The following is a 20,235-nucleotide window of genomic DNA, read 5'->3' as shown; positions in this document are numbered from 1 at the left end:
CCATGATTCATAAACTTGTGACGCGTTATCGATGATGTCACACTTTTGACAAGAACAGATATCTGTCATAAAGCTTTGATCGCACGATCTTTAATGATTGCGATAGAACCGTAAAACATTTGCTAAGTTATCATCAAATGTTTATTAATAAAACAAATTAGATGATTAACATGGTATTATAACCATGTTGTGTTTGACAAAACAATGAAAGATCTTTTGTATTGTTCTCTGATTTAAAATAAGTGCTTAGTTTGGGGCTCATCGTTACTTTTTAATGTAAACCCAGAACAATCTCCTGGACAGCAATCAGTCTGCTTTCAAGAGTGATCATTCCACCGAGACTGCACTGCTCTCAGTCATTGAAGCCCTGAGACTGGAAAGGGCAGCCTCTAAATCATCTGTACTCATCCTACGGGATCTATTTGCTGCGTTTGACAACGTAAACCACCACATCCTCCTGTTGACTCTAAGGGCTATGGGTGCAATGGTGGAATGGTTCTACAATGGTTCAAGTCTTGCCTCTCAGGTAGGTCATTTAGAGTATCCTGGATAGGTGAGGTCTCTGAGTGCTGAGTGCTTGGACCGTTGTATTTTTCAATATACATGACATCCCGAGGTTCTGTCATTCGGAAACATGGCTTTTCCCATCACTGCTATATGGATGAGTCACAACTCCACCTGTCATGTCAGCCTGGCGATCCGATTGTTTCTGCACGCATTTCAGCATGCCTAAGTGACATTTGCTCTGGATGAAGGACCGCCACATGCAGCTGAACCTTGCAAAAACAGAACTTTTTGTAATGCCGTCCTACCTAAAGATTCATCACAACCTCTCCATTCAACTAGGCTCATCGACCATCACAGCGGCCAGATACCTGGAAGTGGTAATCAATGATCCGCTTAACTTCACGGATCATGTTGCCAGCACCACCCGGTCCTGTAGATTCATCCTCTCCAACATTTGGAAAATTAGACCTTCTCTGTCCAAGCAGGCTCTTGTCCTGTCCACACTGAACTATTGCAATGCGTTATTGGCTGGAGTCCCAGCTTGCACAACCAAACCTCTACAGATGATCCAGAATACAGCGGCAAGAGTGGTCTTAATTGAACCAAAGAGAGCACACGTCACTCCTCTCTTCATCAATTTACATTGGCTCCCTATAGTCACTCGCATAAAATTCAAAGCTCTGCTTTTGGCCTACAAGACCACCACTGGTTCGGCAACCCCATATCTTTACTTCTAATACAGATTTAAGTACCCACCAGATCCCTACGAACAATGTCTTGTGGGTGCACCCCTTAAAAGGAAAAAATCACTCTCACGTACCTTCTCTGGATCTGTTCCACATTTGTGGGATGATCTGCCCGACTTAAGAATCTTCTGAAAATTATCTTCCGTCAGCACCTGACCTATTAGTACTGACTTCTATTTATTTTTTACTCTTTCTATCAAAAATATACTCTTATATTAACTGTGTTGGTTTTTACTGCACTTATGCATTTTGTTGACCTTATGTTGTGCCAATTGCTTCTATTATTTACCTCATTTGTAAGTCACTGGATGAAACCCTCTGCTAAATGACTAAATCTAATTGTTAATGAAACTCAATAACAATAAAATTAAGACAATCTTGATTTTTATTGAACCAAGAAATTGACCTTTTGTGTTTTAGAACTACATTCTCTGTGGTCTCTATGTATTGAAGTATCTGGCTGAACACTAACACGTCAGTTTTAACTACACAGATGTTTGAGGCTTCTCCAGATAACTGATAACACCACAACACATTACATGTAAACTCAATAACATCACAACACGCAGGTTTGGACAGTATTATGAACAATGCATTTTGTTTGTTTGCAGTTTGCAGAGCGTTTTAAGGAGGTAAAAGAAGCAGTGCGCCTGGCCAGAGAGAGGTCGCAGGAGAAGATGGAGTTGACCAACGCGGCGCTCAGCATCGCAGCTCCACAGGTGTGACATCATTCAGTCGCTAGAGTATATCGTTGCAACAACTTAACAGGGCTTGGTAAACCACATAGCAACACCCTGGCAACCAAATCCCATTCGCCTAACAACAGACCAGCATCTTGTATTTCACAATACATCAGCGCTACAAATAATCCAACAGAATGCGCAAATGATTGATCGCTTTACATGTGAGATTTTGTGCCGTCGTCAGTCAATCTTCACACATGTTTTCTGCAGAACATGTAAAAACCCGCCAGCACACAGATGGTCGATGAAGGGTTAGTGTAATCCCAGTCTCACCTCGTGAGAGAGAGAGGGATTGAGTCAGGATGAGCTGGGTCATTCATCTCATCGGGAAGAACTAGGCCAGTGATAAAATTATCCAGTGCTCTCTCTCTCGCTTGTTCGCTTGCTCGCTAGCTCTCTCCTTCGAGAATCAGGTTCAAATTGCTTTATTAGAATGGTAGGTTTATTGACATTCAAAATCAGAAACATTAAACAAGAACACATGCTAAAAATGAAACGAATATGTGACCCAGTCTGTGAAAATCCAGCTATTTGTTTTCTACATACAATCATCAAACAAAATGTAAAGAACGTTCTGTGAAAACTACACACGTCTCACTTTCTGACAAAAGACTAACAACCTGACAAAACCTGGAGACTGATTTTTATAAAAACGTGTTTTTTAACTAATAAATCATAAAGTTGTTATGCACCGCTCTATTCTGACCTCTTTAAGAGGGAATCTCATCAATTATTTCCAGATCATCAAACGAATGGTGTTGTACAAAACTTTCTTCCTGAATGAAATAAACCTTTTTTGGTCCTTAAAAATTATTAATTAACCTTCCTCATTTTCACTATTACAATTAAGACTTTTAGTTAATATTTGTAGTGCTGAATGAAAAATGTATTACAGTTTTGTGCTTTCATACAGAAAGATTTGACAGTATTATGGTATAAAGAATAGAATTAATTGTTATAAAATGTGCTTAATGTAAAAGAAAAACACGGTGAAATGCTACATACAGTATGATGATTATATAAATGACAGTAAACTTCTGTGTTTCTTTAATTCTTCTCCATTGCTGTCGAACTGGATTGTGTCAGTTCTCTCAGGTGAGTTTGACATCGATCACATCAGTGCAGATTTCTTTACCCACTGTGGTGTCTAGCGGATAGAAAAGAGTGTTATCTTCATCACGTGTCCCACACGCTCTCCACGTGAACCCCGCTGCATCTTCTGCCATTACACGAGCACAAATCAGGCCATCAGAACACGTGACCAACATTACCTGCTGTTCTTACAATGATGAAAATAACCTACTGCATCAACAGCACTGAACACTTGCTGCAGTGCTTTATGATCCTATTTTGTTTTATATTTTGAATATTTGAACATCATGTTTTTTAGTGTCATCATGTTTTTATTGTTTTGGTTATTTTTTTTAGTTCTAAGATCTTAAATAAAAACAAACCAAATGCAGTTTGTTTGATTTCCATTGGAATTCTCAATAAGACACATAATTTTTGCAAGACAATAAAACTGAGATAATCATTTTCAAAACTGTGTAGCATATTTCAGACAGAGCTGAAAAACTAATCAAGCTTCAGGATAATAACAACACATGTGATAACTTGATAAATAATCTGATATACTATCATAAACATAAATGTTTCGTATTATTTACACTTTTGTTTCATGAACAGCCATGTTTTACTGTTGCAGCACATATAAACAAACCATTTGCACAATTTTGATCATTTCAAAAGCTAAAACTATACCATTTTCTTAAAAATGTCTATTTTTGTATCATGTGAGTGTAAAATCGCATGAAGGCTATCATGTGTATACAAGAAATATAGACAGCACATTGAGTCACGGCAAAACTCTTCTTTCACATGGGGACGATTAGATTGATCTTACTGACTGTGTCAAATCTGACGAAAATGAATAGTTTGCATTAAAAGTTTGTTTAAAGTATTTCTGTGTGTGTGTGTTGTAGGATCTGTCGGATGAGCTTCAGTCTCCTCCGGTGATGTGTTTGAACGGACCAGAGGACAAACTCTTCAGAAGTCAGAGCGCTGACATAACACTGTGTTCAGAGAAAGAGCGCATTAAAAAGATGCTGTCAGAAGGGTAAGTGCACAAGAGAAACAACAACACCCTATATATACTGTAGAAATATTGCAGAAGAGAGTCTTTAACTGATTTTCGACACTGTAATGGGACTCTTAAAATAAGAATTTTTATAAAAGATTTAGTTCTACAAGTAGACGCTTATTGTTACATGTACATTCTTTTTTGCCTTTAAGAAATAAATGCCTGTTAAATGATTGACAGTTACAGGTGTCTAAACCGCAATTTGGTCTACTGGCCTAAGTGTATTGATTTTTATCTAATAATAGTAAGTCACCCATCATGCACTGTGTGCTATAGACATGAAAACGATTGTTCACTCAAAAATGAAAATTCGGTCATGAATTACTCAACCTCAAGTTCACTTAAGTTGCTAAAAAGGTTTTTCACAGCGATTCTGTTGAAGCTCCAGTTTTGGTTCCACAAAGAACCATTCATCCAAAGGTTCTTTAAAGAACCTTCTCTTTCTTACTTTTTTATAATCTGAAGATCCTTTATTCACCACAAAGAACCTTTTTTGAAATAAAAAGTTTCTTCAGATGTAAAAGGTCCTTTATGGAACCTCTCCTATGGCATCAAAGAATATTTTGAAGCAACTTTTTTAAGAGTCGTGTTCCCAGGCCCATCACAAGGGGGGTGCGAGGCCCTCTGGAGGAGAGAATGATTTTTGCGGAAGTAAGATTTTCTAAAAAAAACTTGCTGTGAGTTTATCATTATTTCAAGGATCGCAACTTTTGGTGGACAGATAATCCACGCTCTTTGTTGTTAATGCTGTGGATATTTCAGCAAAAAGTTTGCATCAATTTGACAGCATTAGATTAAAGAGGGTAAATCTTTACTGTACACATCCATATGATGTTTCCAGATGGGGGAGAGATAACCATGGGCTCTTATTTGATCAGTAATGCCTTCGCGTCTCTTCGTTCAGTAAGTTTAACAGCATTATTAAAAATGGAAACTTTATCACTAAATCTGTAAAATGAACTGTAAACTGAATTGGACAAATCAGATGGATTAGTACAGTAACAGTAAATCATTACCTCCTGGCTCAAGTCAGCTGTCACTTTATTTTGAAATGTTGAAGTTACAACTCACTGAAAAATTCGATATTTAGGACATATTCATCATTTACATGTTCAAACATTTGACATTGACAAAATGACATTTGTTCACAGCTTTTATTACTTTTAACAAACAAAAAACGTATTAGGAACTGCCGCGTTACAAAGTTTGAAGAAATAAATGCATGGTTCAATTTAATGAAAAATGTCAAACCTTTTTATAAATGTTTTCAATGAACACTTATTAGTCACCCTGAACTATGTCTTCTCGCAGCAGCAGTAGAAGTGTTGATCGTAGCATCTTCATGGTGGCTTATTTATTGAATGATCCTCTTAGTTTCCTTCTGAAACTATTCTTTCTTTTACTTTTTTCGCCCCCTGACTCTTGACGACGAAATCGATCATGCTCTCATGCTGCAGCAGACATTTTTAATTTCCTTCCCAGAGTGAGCAACTGCTTACATAGAACGAGCACGCCATGGATCGAGCACGCCATGGATCAAGCACGAAGCACGTACAGCCCATATCGAAATTAATAAAACAATGTTATAAATTTGTTCATGTGTTATGAAATTACAGATATAGGAAGACACAACAGAAATTTTAATTTGAGAAATAAAAAAACACAAAAACATTTTATTTTCAGGTCAGACGCGAAACCTTGTGTGGTCGCACACCTGGCGATGGCTCTGGTTGTTCCAAACCTGTATATGTTTTTTACAAATTCTTTCTACTATGGAAGTCAATCCCATTTTCCATCTGGGATTTCAGTCCTAGAAATCTCAGTTGCTAACATTTTTCCAAAATCTTTTTCCAAAATCTAAAAGAAAAACATTCTTATGAAGATCAGAGGAATAAACGCACACAAGCATTTAACATTTAAAGCACAAAATGACAGATGAACTTACAATGCAGTGTTGCCTTTCTGACATCGCCTTTCTGTGTGTTTGTGAACTTTTATGCAACATTATTGCATTACTAATACTATGCATTACTTATTGAACATTACTATGTTCAGTAAGATATTCTGTGGTGATGAACAATTCTGAAAATGTGAAAGGATAATGCTTTGCAGGGATAGTTTCTCCTAAAAAAAAACCAATTACCCCTCATGTGGTTTTAAACCTGTATGTGAGTCTTTCTTCAGTAGAACACAAAAGAAGATATTTTGAGAAATGTCTCAGTGGTTTTGTGCTCATACAATGGAAGTCAATGGGTTTAGTGTTGTTGGGTGATCAATATTCTTCAAAAGATCTTCTTTTGTGTTAGGATGGAGAAAGTAACTCATACAGATATGACGAAACATGTGAATGAACAAATTATTTGTGTGCGTGTGAACTATCTATTCAGGTTTGTAAACTCATTTGAAATCCGTTAAAATTGTTCAATTATCTAGCCAAAATACATGTTTTTCATTGTTTCATGGGAAAGAAAGCATTCATTTTAATTTTCACTCTCTCGCTCTCTCTCTCTCTCTCTCTCTCTCTCTATATTGATGTATATATATATATATATATATATATATATATATTCATTTTATTGTCAAGATTCTTTTTTATATTCAAAAACATTTGGTAATTCTACATATTTTTAACCTGAAATGTTGGCAGGTCGATCTGTGAGATGAATTTTGAGGCCGAGCTCTTCACCTTACAGGACAGTAACGCTAAACTTGTGGCAGCGCTGCACGAGGCCAACGCAAACGTGGAACAGTGGAAGAAACAGCTGGTGGCATATCAGGAGGAGACAGACAGATTACGAGATCAGGTTTAATAACATCTCGTATTATTTCACATTTGTTCAATTTTAAAGGTTGTGTATAAATAAAATTTGAATTCTTAAATAGATAAAGTTTTGATTAGTGGCGACATATATTATTTTTTTTTAATCTATATTAATCTAGATTAATCTTGGAATTAATCTAGATTAATCTAGATTAAAATGGCTCATTTGAATTCTGCCAAAGGCATTCAGAATATGTGTTATACCCAAATAATGACTAAAAGTAAGTCTTTGAGAACGGGTTTCTCAAGCCAGGAGGCGCATTAGACCAGGGGCTCATCTCCTGTTTCCAAAATGCATCACAAACTGCTTGAGAAAGCTGTTCTACTATGATAATAAGTGATGAAAATAAATTATGTTCAATAAGATGTACTTGTGTTTACTTCCGCATAAACTAAGGAATGCTTTGTGTTTAGGTGGTACTTGAGACTGGAAGAGCTCCTACAGTACATTTACATTTACATTTAGTCATTTAGCAGACGCTTTTATCCAAAGCGACTTACAAAGAGTTAGGGAGCAACAAGCGATATGTCATACAGGAGCCATAATACATTAGGTGCCAATACAAATTTACTGGTTTCAACTAAAGCTAGACCACTACCTGTTGAGAGAAAGTTTTTTTTTAAAACCAATTCCGCATTGCACAAGGTGCAAACAACCTTTGTCTTGTCGATGTTTCCATTGGGAAGCTTCTTAAAAAATAAATTTTCCCTGAAGCAAAACAGGCGGCTTCAAAGCTGCATTCATGTTAGCACGTCACGTTTGATGTGGTAATTTCACAGTAACGTTATGTTGTGTTCAGACCAAACGCGAATGGCGCGTAAAGCGCGAGTGATTTACATGTTAAGTCAATGCAAAGACGCGACAGACCTACTTGCGGCTCAAATCACATGAGATGATGAGGCGGCGCGAATGACGCGAATGGCGCGAATCACGCGAGTTGAAAAATCTCGTTCTCGCCCCGTACAGTGCAATTCAGCTAGATACATCCGCGCTAAAATATCAAGGTGAAAGTCATCATAGCTTGCGTAGTATAGACCCAGCTCCCAACCCAATTTTGAGAATAGATTAACGGCGACATTTTTTGATATTAACTGATCTTACATAAAAACTAATAATCCCCACTTTTAAATTTTTCTGCCATTTTCATGTTATGATTCCGGTGAGAGAGTGACAGAGCGACCAAGTCAAATTGTATCTCTATAAATTTTTTATAATTTCTGACTGCCTTATCATGGCATTGAACGTTTGAAAAAACTTGTCAAATACAGTTTTACCTCAGAGCATTTGCGATATGTGAAAGAATCTCTTTTCAAAAGTTCAAAAATAATTTCCTTCTTAATTTTATTTCAAGTTTTCAAGATATAAACTAGTGAAAAATTGGAAGTGTACAAAATGACCTCAGTTTTTGCACAAACTAATGTAATGTGGTGCATGCAGACAACAGGACACAAATTCTGCACTGGAAATGTCAAAACTACTTCAGGAAAAAGGACACGTGCTTATAAACGTAAGGTGGTCTTAAACGCAGACCCCTGTTGACCTTTTGAAAGTTGTAAACTACAATGTCAGCGCCTCTTTTGTGCCTCTGCTTTTCATTTTCAGTTTGGCACATCTGATGATAAATGGAATATTCTTTGATGCTTAGATCAAATGACGTTGTATATAGATCTCAGAAAGAAGATGATGTGCAATTATACATGAGAAGAAATTCCTTGAAGTTTTGTGACTCTATCCATACAGAATGAGACTGTGATTGTCACATTTGCTCTCTGAGATCTTGCGGTGTGCTCTCTTTATCTCATAACAACCAATAACATCTCACTCTCTCTCTGTCTCTCTCTCTCTCTCTCTCTCTGTGCCATTAGAGAAGGGGTGACCAGGTGGTTGAAAATGGTTCAGGTCTCGAGAGACTAGAGAGAGAGAGAGAGAGAGAGAGAGTCCTAGAGTAAGACAGAGAGACAGACAGGCATGGGGTGGTTTGTAGGACAAGCAATATCCTACTTTCAATGGCCTAGTTAATAGATATGAAATATCACCGGGGGGAGCTGACAGACCCTCGCTTGGGAAACTTTTTTGCTCTTCACACTGTTAAAAATAAGCCCGTCTCTCTTAAGGCGCTGCAAGTGCCAGAGACCTTTAGGAGGAGTTTCTTTTTCTCCTGTGTGTTTGTTTCTTCTATGGGTTCGAAGAACATTTTGAAGTACATATTTTTTAGGAGTGCATAATTAAAAAAAAGATTGTCTGTAGGTTTGTAAACAGCCGTTATATTCATAATGCTGCTAGCGCGTTTTTATAAGATGTTTCTTGCTGACTCTGTAATAATTGTATGATTCCATATTGTTCGTAAACTGAAAGAAGACATAGTTGAGACTATGAGATATTCTTTTCATATATTAATACCGACTTTTCATATATTGTTTTTATATATGCCTATGATTTGTCTCTTTGTTGAGCACACATTTTAAGTTGATGTGCGTGCTTTTGTAATATTTGTTAATGTTGAAATATACACTCACCTAAAGGATTATTAGGAACACCTGTTCAATTTCTCATTAATGCAATTATGGTGGTGGTGTAATGGTGTGGGGGATGTTTTCTTAGCACACTTTAGGCCCCTTAGCGCCAATTGGGCATCGTTTAAATGCCACGGCCTACCTGAGCATTGTTTCTGACCATGTCCATCCCTTTATGACCACCATGTACCCATCCTCTGATGGCTACTTCCAGCAGGATAATGCACCATGTCACAAAGCTTGAATCATTTCAAATTGGTTTCTTGAACATGACAATGAGTTCACTGTATTAAAATGGCCCCCACAGTCACCAGATCTCGACCCAATAGAGCATCTTTGGGATGTGGTGGAACTGGAGCTTCATGCATCCCACAAATCTCCATTAACTGCAAGATGCTATCCTATCAATATAGGCCAACATTTCTAAAGAATGCTTTCAGCATCTTGTTGAATCAATGCACGTAGAATTAAGGCAGTTCTGAAGGCGAAAGGGGGTCAAACACAGTATTAGTATGGTGTTCCTAATAATCCTTTAGGTGAGTGTAGATGGGTCAATGACGTATAAAGATTTTCGACATGACAATTTTAAAATACATATAAATAATATCTATTGCAGTTATTCAAACATTAAGAATGTGGTTAATTTGTTGTGTTTTTAATCTATGAATTGGCAATAGCATTAAAAATGTCATGTTATGTAACCCTGATTTATCTTAATATTAATTAATTTCCTTGACATGCTTAACATACTTTTTGCACATCTTTAGTTTTTGAAGTGTTTAGAAACAAAGTAAGTTTTGGTAAGATTATCCAATACATTTATTCATAGGTATTTGCAATCCCCTGGGATAGAACCCACAACCTTGCGTTGTTAACGCAATGCTCTTACCACTGAGCTACAGGAAAGTCTTATGCTGCTCATTCTGTTTGAAGTTCTAAAATTATTTTATGGCTCAGATGAACTGAAGAGGACAAACAGTGTGTTTGTGAAGAAATAGAGGAGTTTGTGTATGAAGCGCTGTGAGTCATTAGTTTATCTCAACCTTCAAAACACATTTCAAGAACTCTAATATTAATGAGAATCTGCTGCTTCTTTTCAGTTCTCAGAGATTCTGTGGGGTTCTCTGAGGTCTGATCTGTATGTTCGTGCTTGCATAATACTTATAAACAGTGTTTTTGTATTTTCTGTACGGTAGAAAATGTGTGTGTATAGACAAGACTAAATGTCTTTTTCGTAACCGACACCAATTATGTTCATGAGTCCTAGATGTGGAATCTAGGTGAAGTCTTTCAAGGCCAAGTTTTTTAAGAAAAAGCTTAACCAAATTTTTTTTTTTCATAATTCAATGGCTCTCATGTTGTGTCAAACCATATTTTGATGAATGTTGATAATCAAACAATATTGAACTCCACCGACTTCCATTTTATGAACAGAAGACATTTCTCAAAAAAATCTTCTTTTGTTTTTCACTAAAGAAAGATTCACATACAGGTTTACAAGCCACATGAGGGGGAATTAATGATGACAGAATTTTTTTATTTGGTAAACGGTCCCTTTATAAATCAAGTTTATTTCTAAAAAGTACATACAAATATATTATATTTAGTTTAAAATAAGGTCACAAATAGTACAACTGAATAAAGTTCTTGTTTCTAAGGGCTGTCACATACACAACAATTACAATTTCTCAATATCAACAATATGGTTCTTTTAACTCAAGTATTTAAAAAAAAAAATGGATCTAGGGGGCCACAGATTCTATGGTAGTTTATGAATTCTAGAGATGTATAATATAATTTCAACAATCACACTTCAGAAAAAAGACAAAAGCACGCACATCAACCTCAAGGGCGTGCTCGACCAAATAAAAAATGAATACAGAATTATATATAGATATAAGCGCCATGCGAAAGTCTTTAAATTAATACATTTTTTATATTTTTGGAGCTTCGGTGTGCCGACTTATATACAATTCGTTATAGAATCGATGTTTCAGCATTTGAATAACTGAATATGTTTTTGGTTTCATTAGAAACTTTCAACAAAAATGTTTGAGAACCACTGATCTATAATATATTTAACTGCTACAGAATGGCTATATCAGACGTAATTAAAGAAAACTTTAAGTAACCTTAAATGGCTATAACCTTCCTCTTACCGCATGTTTAAATCTAAATATAAACGTCATAGCAGTCGTGATTGATGACGATTGATCTGTCTGTCTGTCTGTGTGTTGGTGTGCAGATAGCTGAACTGGAGGCTCATGGAGCTCAAGGACCCAGTGACGTTTTGAAAGATGAACTGACTCAGTCTCTGGAAGAGCTGGAGAACTTACTGAAGGCAAAAGATGAGGTGAGAACGTCTGCATGACGGACAGACATCTCCTGCAAACTACAACTGCACTTCGGAAAGTCACAAACTCTTTGGCATTTACCTGTTACACTTCTGTCCTTGTCGCTTGTTATTTGTATTTAAGGAGATTCGGATTCTTCAGAGTAAAAAATCTGACTTCCATGAACTGGAGCAGGAGAGAGAGGAGGCCATCCACAGAATACAGGTGCTTCATCAAATCTTCATTAAATACCTCTGCAAAGTATACTTCAAGTTCATGTTATCAAGGAAACTTTATTTAAGGAGTACGTAGCATTAGATCATGAAAATTACATTTCATGCAGTGTGTTATGTTGCCGTGTTTGAAAGTAAGCAGTCTGCCAAGTTGTAAGTCCGAAGGTGAATAAATAACAAAGTTATTAGCTTGTAAAAAAAGGAGTCGACTATGAATCACGCAAACGAGACGTGAACTAGTCCGAGTCTCTAACCGCCGCGTATCTATGTCACTCGTCAGTCCCCGCCTACGTTTTGCGGGGACTGCCGCGAAAACGTCACCCTCCTCCTCCAAACACTGTCGCACGTTCCTGATGCGTGTGCCGTCTAAAACCTGTGTTCTATGTTTTGAAACTAAGTGCGTCTTATTTAAACTACCAAAGGAAGAACTTCTGAGGAAACAATGGTTACATTTCATTTTCAAATGACACCAAAGGAGTATAACCTCAGGATTTTACTGTGCGGGCCTCATTTCACCGAAGATTGCATCAATAATCTTGGCACGTTCACTGCTGGATATGTTAAAAGACTATCCTTGAAAGAGGGATATACCAACCTTATTAGGACCTGTTAGCTCCACCGAATCGCAACCTGTAAGTGTGACTTTTTATTTTTGTATGAACTTGTGTACCTTAAGTCTGTGTTTAGCTAATGCATATAACGCTAACGTTAACATGTACCTTTATTTCTGGGGTAATACAGTTTGTTTATCTATCTATGAACCCGGCTAATTTAAGTGTTCAATCGGTTATGGTCTATCTATTATCTACTATCGTCTTCGGATGTTTCTTCGTCAGACTCAGGCACAAACTGGTAAGGTGAAATCCCAACCATCTCTATCTATACACTGTATATAATATACCACCTGTAAACCGTAATCCAGCAATTATGGTAGGCCTTCCGTTTGCGACACATGGTGAACGCTGTAACAAGTTCAAGGAATGGGAAGGAGGCTTTCACTGGTGAACAAATTTTATTAAAAAATAAACAAAGCACAAAACGAAAGTAAAATGCTGGCCACACAAACATAATAAAACACAACATAAAATCCAGGTCTTGTCTTCTTTCGTCGTACATTCCGGTCGCTCATCCTTTTATCCTTCCGATCTCCTCCAAAGAGATCCGATGCCTGTGCAACGCACAGCTGACACTCATTATCATCACTTGAGTCGTTCCCTCATGGCTCTCGTCCCGCCTTGCTCCTTACAAACACGTTTGACCAATCATTGCAGACCATCTGACCAATCACATGACACTAGGCTACCGGATAGGAGGGGATTAGTCCGATGAATCATGGAACGAATCATTTGAGAGTCAGTCAAGAAGTAAGGTTAGAATAATTACCTATTATTACGACATAACAGTGTTTTTACACCTTCTATGTACATAAACTTGTTGTTGGACACTCCATAAACCAAAGTAGGACCTTAAAAATCATATGCTACTTACTCTTTAATAAGTATACAAATATCAATGTACTATTTATGAATGCACTATCAATACTATTTTAATATTATTGGTCCTCTTTTTAGTTTATAGAAGTACTTGTTTATAAAACAACTAAAATAATATACTTCAATGAAACTTTAATGCTGGGTTCACACCAAACGTGAACAATCGCATTCCTCGCTCTTTAGTAATCGCGGGAAAAGTTTGTTATTTTCATGGAAGTAAGGTGAGCTGACAAATATTTTCAACTTATGCAGAAGATGAGATTGCTAGCGCTCACTGCAATCGCGCCACCCGTCATTCGCATCGCCTACCATGAGTTTGCATCTTTGCATTGATTTTGTATGTAATTTACTCAACCCTACTCAACTTTATTTATATAGTGCTTTTTACAATTTCCATTGTTACAAAGCAACTGTACATGAGACATATCGACTATAAGCAAAACAACTAAAGTCATATACCTGTAAAAACAAGAAAAAGGTGAAAACACAGAAGACAGACATACCCACATACAAACGCTACACACACACAATATGCACACATATTTACACACATCGACATGCACGCGCGCGCACACGCACACACAGACAAACACGCACAAACAGTGAAAGCACACCTTTAAGATAAAGGAGAGAGAAACACAGGTCAAATATTAAACACTCTGTACATTTCTATATGCAATATTAATTATGTAAAACTTCTGAAATCTCTTACTCATGCAAATCACTTAATTAGCGTTCCGTTTGAACCCCTCATTAGTATTCTTTAAGGGCACTTAACATCATAAAGATATTAAGATATGATTACAACAAGCCAAATATTTACTGAAAACTTCTTTCGGTACTTTTAAATATGTCTCCACTAAATGATGAAAAGTACATAAAAAGTAAACCGTAAGCACACTTTCTTATTTTTAGTTTAAAAGATGTGTGCCAATAGCCTAGGTTTTTATGGATCAAACCGTTAAAGGTACAGTTTGTATAAATCACCGCTAGAGGGTGCACGATCAAAACAACAACAATCGCTTAGCTGTGTAGAAGTGTGGAATGATGGGATATGTTGTCTTCAACTCCACTGCTGATTGTACCGCTGATACATCAATCAGACAGGAACGAGAAATCATGTTGGCAGAAGAGGTAAAGTAATTAAGGTTTAGAAAATGTTGCGTTTGATGAAATAATTTTATTTCATTATAATGAATTAGACCCGAGTAATGTAAGGTTTAAAATTGTTAGTCATAGACGTTACAGTAATTGTCCAATTCGATGGTGGCATAACACTGCACAGTTTTAAGTGTTCAAATCAATCATAGTAAAAGTTATTTTGACCGTACCCACATCCTTTGCAATAATGTTAGACGGACCGACAGTACAAACTACTTCCGCATCTGTCTACGACAGTGTCTTGTGGTTGCTACGTCTGTAAAGGCAGTAACGCGGATATGACGCCATTGACAGGCGACTAAACTGCCTTGGTCCACTGTTTAGAATGACGATTTTCTCAGGATTTAAAAGCAGTTGGAAGCATTTGAGATATTGGCCTGGTGTTTTTTAGATATTTTACTGCAAAATTTTGACAAAGTGTCTTTTTTAAGTCATAATATTTTAAAATACCCCCGGGGCTGTGAATGGATTAAATGTATAATGATTTCCCAATTAATTTAACTTATCACAATTCATTATCAATACAAATTCTATATCATATATCATTGTGTTACACAGGGTTACTGAAGTAAAATTCAATTTAGTCTTCATAGATTTATTTTGCAACACACCTGTCCTGTTGAAATGGTCATGGATTGTCTGAATGAATGTTAAAGTTTGTGTCTATGGTCGTGTGGTTACAGGAGTTAGAGATGCGTAACATCGAGCTTGAGCGGCGGGTGCAGAACACGGAGCAGAATCTGGCCTCCGCGCTGGAGGACCGCGACCGGGCTGAACACGAGGTCCAGAGGGTCATTCAGATCCTCGATGTCAAGATCTTTGACCTCAATGACCTTCGACAAAGTCTGGTCCAGCTGATCAGTAAATAATCTGATTAAAGATCAGTGCCGGAGACACTTGATAGACGGCCGGTGCGAGAAGCACATCATCCACAGTTCAGAGCACAGAGCACAGAGACAGCACACCGATACAAGCAGGGTTATTTACATTTCTTTGCTTTGTTTTACGGAGTAAATGTTTTTAATTTCAAGCATAGCAATAAACTTCAGCGAAATTGAGGATATATCTGTAGAAATAAACGACAATGGTTGTATTTTTACACCGGAAACACCTCGCACGACTGTGGGAAGGTTTATTTTTTATATGGTTTGTGGAAATCACTGTTCGTTGGGCAGGTTTTTATCACTCGCATTAAACATTGTATATTGATTCTCAATAACCAGTTATAAAAGATAAACCTGACATAATGAGCTATCCATAATGTTTTTTTCATTCATTTTATATTTGATAATGATTTTTTTTAAACAATATATAAAATACTTTTATGTTTTTATTTCTGCAGAAGGAAATCCACCTTTTTTTTGCTCTACTTTTATTCACCTTTTTAAACTTTAACCTGCAAAAAAACATTTTTGGGAGATATGAGCAAAATATAAATCATTCATTCATGGTTCCCCATTCAAGGTTGACCAAGTTATGTACAGAAATATTAGCATAAAAATGTTAAAATGAACCTAACACATACATTACCGGTCAAAAGTTTTTGGACCCTTGTGGGTTCATATTTTTTCCATATTTTAGAATAATAATCAAATCATAAAAATTATGTAATAAAACAAAGGAAAACTGTGGAAATTGTTGTAATACAAAAAATGTAAACGTGTTATAATTTATCATCTTCGGTGAAGTCACCTTTCGACTAGAATTTGCAGAAATGTTTTCTTGTATTTTTCTCAAGTAGCTTCTTGTGGTCTCACCCTCGAGATGCTTTTTAAACAATATTAAAGGAGTTTTCATCTATTCTGTGTTCTGACTGAATACTGAAGAAAGAACAGCCAATAAAAGTCATCCAGAAACATTTTTTATTAAGTAAAATGCTAGTTTTGGCATGAAAACTAATTTCAATAATGTAAGCATACACTATCAGATTTTAATGGTTTTTATAAATAACGGGAAACATTTCACTCAAGTTTCACAAAACGTTTGACCGGCAGTGTATACAGACTAAGAAGACTTAAGAAAATTAAAGGCCACAATAAGTAAAATTTTGATTGTTTATTTCAATCTTGTTTTGGACAATATATTTTTGTCAAACTCAAAAAAGCATATAAAACATTAGAAGTTGCAAAGAAGTTACAAGTGTCTTAAGAGTTACATTGTACAAACATGATCACTTCTCATAGACTAAGATGTTTTCTGTTCAACTTAATTTCACTTTCTGTAGACAAACTAACACCACCACCCTTGTAGTGTTTTTTACCTAAGACATCCTATATTTATGAGGAATGAAACCCAACATGTTTACTGGCTTGGGAACGATGCGTCATGTTTTTGGATTTTATTCTCTGTAGAATCAGTGTGTTTTATACAGGTGTGAATGTGGATCACAGCTGGAGTGTGTAAACCAAAGACCAGCTTGAATGTGGCCAGTGACAAACCTCTGTATGTTCATACTGTGGAATGCTTAACATAGAGTCTAAATCAAAGAAATATAAAGTAGATAGAATTAAACAATTGCTCTGTTATCATAGTATGTTAAGAAATCCCTGGTGCTCAAGGGAAGTTTATATTTAAGAGTAGATGTAGTTCTGCATTGGGATTGAGCTCATGAATGCATCTTGGCACGTAGTTCTGTCATTCTGCATTGATACGGCTTTAAAGATCTAATAAAGCCATAAGCTTTAATGGCTGTAGTGGATGTATTTGTGGCTTTGAGCTACGGTATAAAGTACCGACAGCCTGTTTCTGCCAGACTACTAGAACACAACACTAACACAAGGCACCGTAGGATAGAAAAAGTAATATTTTTGGATGTATACTTCATTATGTGTACTGCTTTATATAATCTTAACAAAGAGCATGTGTGTGATGATTTACAAGAAATGTACAGACTGTCGTAAGATGCATCTGCTTTGGTTTTAACAGACATTTCACTGATGTAAGAGACCAAGCCCAGATATATGCTTTCGCAGACAAGTGCACACGAGTCAATTTGTTCTGGGTCTTCTGAAAACACAGACTGATGGACTGCAAATAGTTTTCATTTTACACTAAGAGTCAGTTTATACTGTGCTTAAGCAACAAGCTTCAGGAATAAAAAAATATCTGTACGAAGTTCTCTGAATAAAAATAAATAAAAAATCTGCTTTGTTTTTGTTTTGATTTAACATCACTGTGACACCAAATTTTCAGAAATCTTGGTTTTAGAAATTTTTAGAAAACAGATATTCTATGATACACCAGCACAAAGCAATCCAAGTGCGGTAATTATGACAAATTCAATTTAACTGGTTTTAACAACATTTTATTCGAACAAAAAAGCTCATGCTGCTCCTGAAACGCATCAGATATACAGTCTACTTCAGCTTCTTCTTGGGACGCAGGTTGTTGGTGTGGCCACACTTCTTCTTGCGGCAGTTTACGGCACGTGGGTGCAGACGGGCATAACACCTGAAAGACAAGGATGTTGTTGAGTTTCTCACACAGCAATAACCGGCATGATTTAAATCACTTAAAAACCATACTTGCGGCAGATCATCTTCTCGCAGTTGTATTTCTGAGCCAGTTGTCTCAGGGAAGGCTCAATGATGCCTCCTCTAAGACGCAGCACCAGGTGGAGGGTGGACTCTGAAATAAACAGCACAAAGAGTTAATTCACAATAAATTCTATGTTCTGGGATCCCAAAAAACCCTTAGCATTCCTAAGGCCTCATTTTGAATGGTATTTGTACCAAGGGCGTGACAGTGGAATGCAAAGGGGTAGACTAACTTCATTAGACTAATGAAATTTGACAATGAAACACCAGCAAGTTTTAGTTAAAGACGATTTAATAACCCAGTGAAGTGATCAGTCTTGCGGTCTAGCTTTTTAAAGGCACCACATCAAGAAAATAAATCAGAACACTATAAAGAATACTGCGCAGAAGAGAGCACTAAACTTGTGACTACAGAGAAAACATAGGATGCAATCGCATCGCAACAAAAATTATTTTGAACATTTAGAAGGATATAAAGGGTGCCATGAAATGTTGCCTTCATAGCCCCGTTCACAAAACCTAGTGAGCTGACTAAGACAGAGACTTTAACAAACACACCTTTCTGAATGTTGTAGTCTGAGAGTGTGCGACCATCTTCCAACTGTTTACCAGCAAAAATCAGACGCTGCTGGTCAGGTGGGATGCCTGAGGAATAATAAAGACGTGTTAATGACCTCGAAACCAAGCACTGTGACCACGATTTACTTGCTGCATCCGATGAGCAGGACTTTGAAAATGATGAAGTGATCCCAGACGTGTAAAGTTTGGTTTTTGAGGTTTAAGACTTGTTGTTACATTAAGAATAATACATATATCAAGAAACATGATTGGTTAAATTTAATTTCCTTTTATGTTCAACGCTCAAGATACTAGTTATATTTGTGTAAACGTATACTCTCATGATTATATTTTTCACATGAATAGTGACATTAAGTTCATACACACCTTCCTTATCCTGAATTTTAGCCTTGACATTCTCGATGGTGTCGCTGGGCTCGACCTCGAGGGTGATGGTCTTACCAGTCAAAGTTTTCACAAAGATCTGCATTTTGCCACTGTCAAGAGTCAAAGAGATGAGACTCATTTACAGTCACGAACATCAAGTGATTACGTTTATTTTCCAGAGAAAAAAAATGAACAAAATCGTCCCCTGACTCGTCATGTTTTTGTAGTAAAATAGTAAACATGTTTTTAGGCAAATGATTATAATTACTAGAGTAAATGCATGGTTAATCCTCGTAAGGGTCAAGAGTGAAGAAATAGAAAACATGAGTTAAGGTTATAACAAATGCAGTTTTAACAAATTTGCAGTTCCTTATGTCATTTATACGGCAGTGCTTTGTAGATGTATGGTTATAATGTTTAAATAACGTTATCCCACTCAACTTTAACTACATATATTAAAACTATTTATTTGCGTTAGGTGTGGTTGTATATTCAATGTGCCATGGTCTCAGGCGCGCGTACACATGGCAGCCGCGGCCATGACACAGCGGACGGTAAACTTCCAACACATTAAACTCACCTAAACTTAATACATAACAACCTATAATCACAACACTCAAGAGCATTAACGGCTAATGTACTTATTCAAACTGATGTGTGCGTAAATAAAATATAATATTGTCATAAATTCAACGTTTCTACGGACAGTGATTCTCACCCTCGCAGTATCTGCTGATCCGGGCGGAAAGAGAGCGACTCTTGTTTCGTGTGTCAAGATCAAGGGGATTTTTAGCGTCAGAGCGTCTTTAGGGCCGCCTGCAGGACGGGCGGAGTATAGCAGTACCGAGTACACATTTGCACTTACAACCTGTTGTATTAAATTGCAGTTTAGAATTATTAACAATGTTTATCTGCCTGCTGAAATTTTGAGGAAAAGATTCCGTTTTGAGATAAATCGATGTGTTTTTTGTTTAGAAGTCCCTGAAACCATTTAACATTTATATTTTTCTTGTCCAGTCACATTTCATTTTTGCAGAATATCTACAGATGGCTAAATATTGAT

The 20,235-nt window shown here is 36.7% G+C and overlaps 2 protein-coding genes across 2 annotated transcripts in view; one reads left to right on the top strand and one right to left on the bottom strand.

Annotated features, from left to right (window-relative positions):
- Positions 1-17,834, top strand: part of LOC130417708 (homer protein homolog 3) — a 36,022-nt gene extending 18,188 nt beyond the window's left edge. Inside the window, exons 5-10 of the mRNA XM_056743424.1 lie at positions 1,865-1,972; positions 3,979-4,112; positions 6,784-6,940; positions 11,717-11,824; positions 11,949-12,029; positions 15,375-17,834. Of these exons, the coding sequence (XP_056599402.1) occupies positions 1,865-1,972; positions 3,979-4,112; positions 6,784-6,940; positions 11,717-11,824; positions 11,949-12,029; positions 15,375-15,560 (774 nt within the window). The 3' untranslated portion in view covers positions 15,561-17,834. The remainder of the gene's footprint in view (positions 1-1,864; positions 1,973-3,978; positions 4,113-6,783; positions 6,941-11,716; positions 11,825-11,948; positions 12,030-15,374) is intronic.
- Positions 17,835-17,979: 145 nt separating this feature from the next.
- uba52 (ubiquitin A-52 residue ribosomal protein fusion product 1) lies at positions 17,980-19,979 on the bottom strand. The gene is made up of 5 exons (XM_056743425.1): positions 19,891-19,979; positions 19,173-19,282; positions 18,786-18,872; positions 18,216-18,318; positions 17,980-18,141 (listed from the first exon to the last, which is right to left on the bottom strand). Exons 2-5 carry the CDS (start codon positions 19,273-19,275, stop codon positions 18,048-18,050), a joined length of 387 nt encoding a protein of 128 aa, XP_056599403.1. The 5' UTR covers positions 19,276-19,282; positions 19,891-19,979; the 3' UTR covers positions 17,980-18,047.
- Between the last annotated feature and the right edge of the window lie 256 nt (positions 19,980-20,235).

Source organism: Triplophysa dalaica, chromosome 3 (assembly GCF_015846415.1).
Source record: "Triplophysa dalaica isolate WHDGS20190420 chromosome 3, ASM1584641v1, whole genome shotgun sequence".
Taxonomy (NCBI): Eukaryota; Metazoa; Chordata; class Actinopteri; order Cypriniformes; family Nemacheilidae; genus Triplophysa; species Triplophysa dalaica.
Note: the sequence above shows the minus strand (reverse complement) of the source record. Positions and strands in the feature narration are given on the sequence as shown.

What these genes read in the sequence shown, in the direction of transcription:
- uba52 (XM_056743425.1), bottom strand. Translation starts at nt 19,275, where the DNA reads ATGCAGATCTTTGTGAAAACTTTGACTGGTAAGACCATCACCCTCGAG. An exon ending in TAAAATTCAGGATAAGGAAG is followed by an intron (nt 18,873 to 19,172) that starts GTGTGTATGAAC and finishes ATTATTCCTCAG; the next exon opens with GCATCCCACCTGACCAGCAG. An exon ending in AGACTACAACATTCAGAAAG is followed by an intron (nt 18,319 to 18,785) that starts GTGTGTTTGTTA and finishes TGTTTATTTCAG; the next exon opens with AGTCCACCCTCCACCTGGTG.